Source organism: Aplysia californica, unplaced genomic scaffold, assembly GCF_000002075.1.
Source record: "Aplysia californica isolate F4 #8 unplaced genomic scaffold, AplCal3.0 scaffold00127, whole genome shotgun sequence".
Classification (NCBI taxonomy): Eukaryota; Metazoa; Mollusca; class Gastropoda; order Aplysiida; family Aplysiidae; genus Aplysia; species Aplysia californica.
The window spans coordinates 1,450,031-1,457,585 of NW_004797397.1; the positions used below are offsets into that span (position 1 = coordinate 1,450,031).

General features: G+C 40.2%; 1 protein-coding gene across 1 annotated transcript in view; it reads left to right on the plus strand.

The window, feature by feature from the left end:
• Positions 1–7,555, plus strand: part of LOC101858774 (potassium channel subfamily K member 16-like) — a gene marked incomplete at its 3' end in the record, with an annotated part of 36,769 nt that overhangs the window by 28,269 nt on the left and 945 nt on the right. The window contains 2 exon segments of the mRNA XM_013081365.2: positions 1,747–1,872; positions 4,516–4,533. Of these exon segments, the coding sequence (XP_012936819.1) occupies positions 1,747–1,872; positions 4,516–4,533 (144 nt within the window).

The window sequence follows — 7,555 nt, forward strand, 5'->3', positions numbered from 1 at the left end:
ACCCGGCAGTCACGGCATTTTGTCTTTTGCGTTTTACGAGGTCATATGAACGCGCGGGACACACCTAACATTTTCAGTTGGTAGGAGATTTTGAATTTTTGCCCGGGTGGCGGCCAAAGCCTACTCCTATCGATTTTAGATCACCAAGGGATCTTTAACTTGCGCAACTTGCACACGGAGCCTCCGAGATTTTTCGCCCTTGTCCGAGTAGGCTAGGTGTGGATCTTTCCAACCATAAGATCAGGGGTGTGGCTGAAAGACAACAGTAAGAAGAAGCCAAGGATAAGCAGTGGAAAGGCTGCAGAAAGAGTCACGAGCCCAGAGGAGGGGGCATAAAAGGTGAGGGGGTGGGTGCAGAAAGTGGAGACGAAAGCAGACGACAGAATATTGCTAGAGAGCATGAAAGGAGGTGAAAGGAGACAGTTTTAGAGAAGAAAATATTTGGGTCGCTACCCGGATTGAACCCGGGATCTTTGAAAGAGAGGCGAACACCTTAACCTCTATGCCACGAGAGCCCCCTGTAACTGTTGTGTAGAACCATGTCGAAAACAATGCAGAAAAAGACAAAGTGCTGATAATTATCCATCACGTATAACTTGGCAAACAGAATGAAATCTATGTTTCAGGAAAATCTTTGAGGAAAGACGCAATATAACTACAGCTGTATGAGGAATTTATAGATGTTTTTCTTTGATTTGATTTGACCCCAAATTTATTTTTTTTAATAAAAAAAATAAACATAAAAATTGTCAGATATGTTCGAGTGTGAGCTCGGTCCGACCTTGTGTCCTTGAGAAAGGCACTTTGCAAAAATTTCCCATTTGGCTCGGTTCTTTCGGAGATGGACGTTAAACTCGAAGGTCCCGCCTCTGAAATAACCTAATAATGTTGATCATCATCATCCGGTGCCTTGCCGACTGGCATTGGCGATCATGGATCCTCCCCTTCATTCTGTCTTGCGTTGCAGCTATGGTGTCTGTCGTTCTTGCTGTTCCCAGCCATGTTGTCAAATTGTCCAGTATCTTTTCCCTCTGTCTGCCTTTGCCTCTCTTTCCATTAAACTTGCATGTTGTTACAATATTCTCCAATGCTTCTTTCCGCATTGTGTGTTCAGTGAATTTTGCCTGTCGCATTCGTATATTATTCGCCATAAGTGTTTATAGGAGCATTAAACCCATACCTACCCCATCGTGGCGGTGCTACTGACTGAAGTGTCTTTAGGTCATTTCCAAAGGCGGGATGTTGACATATCCTTATGCTCAGTAGAATTGTAAATGGGCTGATTCATCAATGTCATGCTCATAACTGTGCCTGAACTGCAACGTGGACCTGCTGCTTTTTCTTTCCTTATCCTTATTATCGTCATTTTCCTCTTCTTCTTTTGTATGTTTGTCACACTCTTGTGACCCGCTGTTTCCGGGGTGCCTTAATAGTTGAAGTAGACTTTGTGCTGTTGAGGCTAGAGAGGTGAGCAGAGTAAGCCTGATTCCCTGAATGGACTTCTCTGTTGACATCCCTCCCTTGGCACTTATATGACATTATGCAGTTGCGAGCGCCGTAAAACTTCTACTTAAACAAAAAACAACAACACCCCCCCCCAAACTATTAGCATTCATATTCTTTTTTTGCCCAGACTTTGTACGATGCCTTGTTAAGGTTGAAATAGATTTACGAGCGTCCTAAAAACTCTACTAAAACTGAAACTAAACAAAATCCCATACAATTTCACTATTTTTCACCTCTCAGGCATCAGTGTCCTGGTGTTCATCCCGTCCTTGGTGTTTACCCTCACACAAGACTGGAGCTACATGGAGTCCATCTACTACTCTGTCATCACTCTCACCACCATAGGATTTGGTGACCTGGTTCCAGGTACTCAACAACCACTTGCTTCTATTTATTTATTTAATGGGGGAAGGTTTTTAAATGTATTTATTTATTTATTTATTTATTTATTTAATGGGGGAATGTTTTTTAAATGCATTTATTTATTTATTTATTTACTTATTTATTTATTTATTTGTTATTTTACGGGGAATGGTTTGGGGAGTCGAGGGTGTTTTTATATATCGTAATCCAAAGATCTGTAATGAATCCCTTTGCTATAACAGAGGAGCAATGATAACTTTCATTCCACACCCCTATCTTCAAAAGCGATAACCTATGCAAAGTTTGAGGTACAAACAAGCTTGATCTGCCACGTGAAAGTCTGAGGTTTAGATCCTTTCTGGGCCCGATATTCTTGTTTTTATCATCTCGGGTCGATTAATGCACAAGCTAGTTTGATGCTAGATGCCTAGCGAACTGAAAAGAGAAGAAGATATTGTCATTTCACTTATTCATCATCATCAAGTGCCAAATTACGACAGACATCGGTTCTCCAGTCATTTTTTTGCCCGGATGCTCCTGAAAAAGCTACGCTACCCTGATCTTTTTCCGTTACCCAATATGTTTATTTTCCCTAAGTAGGTTGATCTGGGCCTACCCCTGCCTCGTTTGCCGTCAGTTTTGCCACTGAGAGCTCTATTTCAAGACCGTTATGTCTATTTAGGTGTCCCAAAAACTGCATTTGTCTTTTCCTGACTGTTTTTATTAGTGAGCGTCCACATGGGTTGATTTCTTTTCCTTCCAAGATACTCTCATCAGTCTCTTGAGATACCACATTTTTTCTCTTCTATTTTATTTTCACTTCGTTTTGTGACTGTCCAGCATTCACAGCCATATAGAAGGACTGACCATTCATAGCATTTCAGAACCTTTACTTGTTCTTCTAAATCTTTTTCGCCTTTGCTCTTAATTAGAATAAAATGTCGTTATCGTGATAATGCTTTTTTGTTAGCCTAAACTGAAACATACCAATTTCATTAGTATTCCGCTGTTCTTAGAAAAGGGTTGGCTTCATTGAAGGATGTGTGTTGTTGTTTTGTATAATTGTCATCATTCGTTGTTACTTCAAACAGATAATTCGCCAAAATGAAGAAAGGATGCTCTGTGCTGTGCTAGACTGATTATTGTTCCTTATTACTTATCGCATATCCATGCTTTACATCTTGCTCTATGCGCTTAATAACTATTACAATCGTTACAACGGTTAGGCTCTCCGACTCGCAACCGTAAGGTCGTGGGTTCGAATCCCGTCAGGGGCCCGACGTTGTGTCCTTGGGAAAGGCACTTTACACGAATTTTCCTCACTTCACCCAGGTGGGAATGGGTACCTGGCTATAGACAGTGAAAGATCTTGTCAGTTTGTTAGTGTTTGAGCGTTTAAGCAGCTGCTTGCACTGTATGCTGCCCGGGAAGCTGAGCATATTTCTGAGTATTTTATGATCTGCTGGGGTAATAATATAGTGTAAAGCGCATATAGCCTGCTGTTGAGCGGGGATATGCGCTATACAAATGCTATTTATTATTATTATTATTAACTTGTCGAGGGCCTGATGGTTTAGTCGTTTTGTTTTGTTTCTCAAGTTTTTCTATGTGTATTTAAAAAGTGGAAATATAAGTTTTAGTAATACAATTCATCTGGAAACACTTCTTTCCAAAGGTGAGTTTGAGCTCCTAACTCAACGTAATCTTGGTATTTTCAAATGCGAGGGACTTTAACTTTATCACTCTCAGAAAATACCAGGAAAACCGGGATATACTCGAATCTGATTTTCACCAGTTTGCTACAACATCTGTTTTGAAGTACTATATCGGAAAAATGGTGAGAAAAAAAAAGTGTTGATAATCACAGCACATTACTTGGCGAACCGAATGGGATTACGATCTCAGGAAAACAGGTCTGAGACTAAAAGAGCTCAACATAACTTTCTTATGAAGAGAGGAGATTATCAATTTTATGTGGCTTTAGCTAGAGATGTATGTGTATCAACTCGAAACTATTACATTTTTATTATACCTTTGGCCTATATTTACCCTACCCAATCTTTCCAAAGGAAATCCCACGTATAAACTATAATAAACAGTGGCAGTAAATATTGTTGTTGCTAGTGAATCTTTACTCTGTCTCTGTCTGTCTGTCTGTCTGTCTCTGTCTCTATCTCCCCCCCTCCCCCCCTTCTCTCTCTCTCTCTCTCTCTCTCTCTCTCTCTCTCTCCTTCCCCCTCAGCTCTTAACATAGGTATTTAACATTGCTTGAAGGCGTATTTATTTGCTTGCCTGTCATGATCCCTACACATATTTATTTACACATTTCGCCCCTTTTTGTGTCGTTTCTTCTTAATGTGCAGCCTCAAATGACATGATGCAGCGGTGGGTTTGTTTTTGCAGCCCGAAAGCAAGATGGCGCTAATGTTAATGCAAATAATAAAAACAGGGAATGGAATTGTGGAACGAATTTATCCCGTCATTCCCTAAGGGTGCTCTCTTAGGGGATAGGAGAACTCTGGGACAGGAGTCTTCCGATAATATGATCTCTTCCAGTCCCCGGAGGAAGGAACACTGCTTCGCAAAAGAGCCAACCAACCAAACACAAAAAACCCCCGAAGTAACACGATTTTTCTTACTCCCCAGGTTATTTCAACAAGCCAGGTGACCTAATGGTCTATTCTACTCAGCATCTTTCGCTCGCTTTTTGTGTTTTATGGGATGTGGCTTTTCTACCCCCCCCCCCCCCCCCCCCCTTTCTTTTGGCTAACCCAATCACGTATTCCCCTGTGCGTTGCATAGAGCACTCATAGTACACCCCTTTCATTTACAGCCGTTCTTGTGCATGTTTTAGAGGATTTAGAAAATTTCACATCGGCCAGCATGTCAAATCTGCCCCATTTTTGACATACGTAATCGTGTCAAACAAAATGTTTCATATTAATCTATTATGGTGTCAGGAAGATTATCCATTGCAATTAGGAATTCATCGTATTCCTCTTTGATTTATTTTGCAATGTTATTTCGTTCTTTGCAAATACGTTAAAATTATCTCTAAACACCAAGCACTTGGTTCGGCGAGAAGATAAGGGAAATAAAAGAACAACTCAATAAGAGATGATACGTCAAAATGAATGTTATCACAGATAGATGCCCAAATTATAATGTACCTATGATCTTGGTTATTATTTCAACACTGTAAAAAGGTTGCTCCTTCTAGGTGCGTGCATGCTTGTGGTTAGGCAATCGGACAAGTAATCGTGAGATTGGGGGTTCGGGGGTTCGAGCCTGAGCTCGGTCCAATGTACTTTACACAAATTTCCCATTTGGTTTGGTCTTTCAGAGGTGAACATTAAACTCGGAAGTTTCCCCTCTTAAATAATCTAATAGCGTTTTTAGGAGCGTTAAACCCACACCATTTCAAATTTAGGAGCGTAGTCTAGCTCTGATTTGTCAACTTACGCCAAACCCCTTCTTCCCTCACTTCCGCATCTCGTCCACCCACTTAAATCGGCCTCAGAAGTAGCTTGTAGTAAAGTTTTCGGATAAAATATCTTTTGTGTGCTGCTCGATTATTCTGAAATGTTTTAAAAGACGGGAAACGATGGAAATTAATACTTCCTAGTTGGGGTGCCCAAATATCAGCCTGTGATGTAGGTCTACCTTTGACCTTTTGCTACGTCAGAAGTAATCACATTGCACGCACAGTAAGCGCTTGTCTACCTGCTATGATGACGTCAACGTTTACTCTGTTTTAAGAGTACAAGAAGCATGTCACATTGCGAACAGAACAGCGTCTTCTGGTTTTTGTTGTTTATTTATTTGTTTTGTTCGTATGTTTTTGGGGGTGTGTGTGCTGCACGGTGCTCTGTTGTTGGAAATGTTACCAAGGGTCGAATTCCCCCTCTTGCTTTCTCTCTCTCTCTCTCTCTTTCTCTCTCCATCTTTCTCTCCCTCTGTGTTTGTTTCTCGCTCATTCTCTCTCTCTCTCTCTCTCTCTCTCTCTCTCGCCCCCTCTCTCTCTTTCTCTCTCTCTCTCCTTTTTTTCTCCCCCTCCCTTCTTATTACCCCGAGGTAGTGACATTTCGGCCAATTTGTTTATCCTTACTTGTGTATTTGTTTGTAGGATAGATACATTATCCTCCTTTTTTTCGCCTTTGATACCATCTACCCCCGCACAACCTTCAAACCAGAATACCTGTGCAGGTTGCATGCGGAGAATGTGTCTTCTTTAGCATGCTTTACCACTCGCACCCCTTGAGATGCCTGATCAATCAGTGATCATTCGTTTTCGCTCTTACTCCACATTTTACAAGAACTGAGTTGGACACTACAGACAACTGACAAAGATGCCCTGCTCACTATGTCGAAGACTCAAACAATTTGATCTGTATTTGTTCAATTTGGCACTTAACAAATAAATAAGGCGTAATGATATTTTAACTATAAAAGAGTGTGATTCTTTGAATCCCTTTCCTCAAAGCAATGCGTCATGGGGTGAGAACCCCTGTTATTCTAAGTGTCTAAAGGACTTACCTCTGTTGCAATCGTCCGAAACACTAAGATTAAATAGACACTCAGTATTGGTACACAGTTCTTTGTATTTAAACATCTATTAGTCACATCAAAACTCTACAACACGCTTGAAACTACTATGAGTAACTATATTTGTCGCAAATTAATTTTGTTGCGGGACTGCGGTTGCTTTTTTTCTATGTGGTGTCGGTGCTCTGTGGTTTCCGTGTAGAGAAAGACATTAGTGCTTGCTGCTTTCGTTATAGTCACTGTGCGTTATTTGTTGCTTTTTAGGAATTAATTTTAGTTTCATTTGTCTAACTCATAGGCCTAAATGGTTTGCATGACGTCCCCAAACTTTGGTCTCAATTACGCTTTTCAAATGTTCAACCTACGCATTATTCCATCATTATTACTTCAAGATGAAAAATTATTTGCGTACGTATTTCTATTAGCAAAACTTGATTTTGAAAAGTACGAGATCAAGTTTTTTTAAATGTCAGAACACGATAGAGTGCGAATGCTTTTCGTTATGTTTTGTTTTTGTCTTTAAAAAAAAACTGGTCCTGAAGTGGAAAACAAGTTAAGCAGCATGAACTGTTTAGCATTTCTACGTTTTCTTCGGCATCATTCATTTTACGATGTCATTCTCAAGCCCATTGTAACGAATCACATGCTGTTTAAATGTCACTCAATTCTACGATTTTTTCTTTATACGGGTCGGGAAACAGTGCGTTGTCAACCAAAAAGAAATTTCCAGCTTTTGTTTTCTCTTTTCAAGAACCAAAGAGTATAGCAAATATTCAGATGTTTCTTTCCTTATGGTTTCACACAGTCTCAAGGTCACAAAACTTTAAAACTTCAATATGTGCAGCATGAGCACTTACAAAGCATATATCTATGTCACTGCAATTTTTTTTATGAACAAAAAAAACAACTCTTTTTTGCTTACGAAAAGCGTTTTTTGACGAGATTATATACAAATTGTTTTATTCATGTTGTACTTGTGAGTAAATGATATCCCCCTCCTACCCTCTCTTTCTTTTCCCCCTCTCCCCCGCCCCTCTCTCTCTCCCTCTCCATTTCTGTATGTGTATGTATGTATTAATGTGTGTGTGTGTGTGTGTGTGTGTGTTTGTGTGTGTGTGTGTGTGTGTGTGAGAGAGAGAGA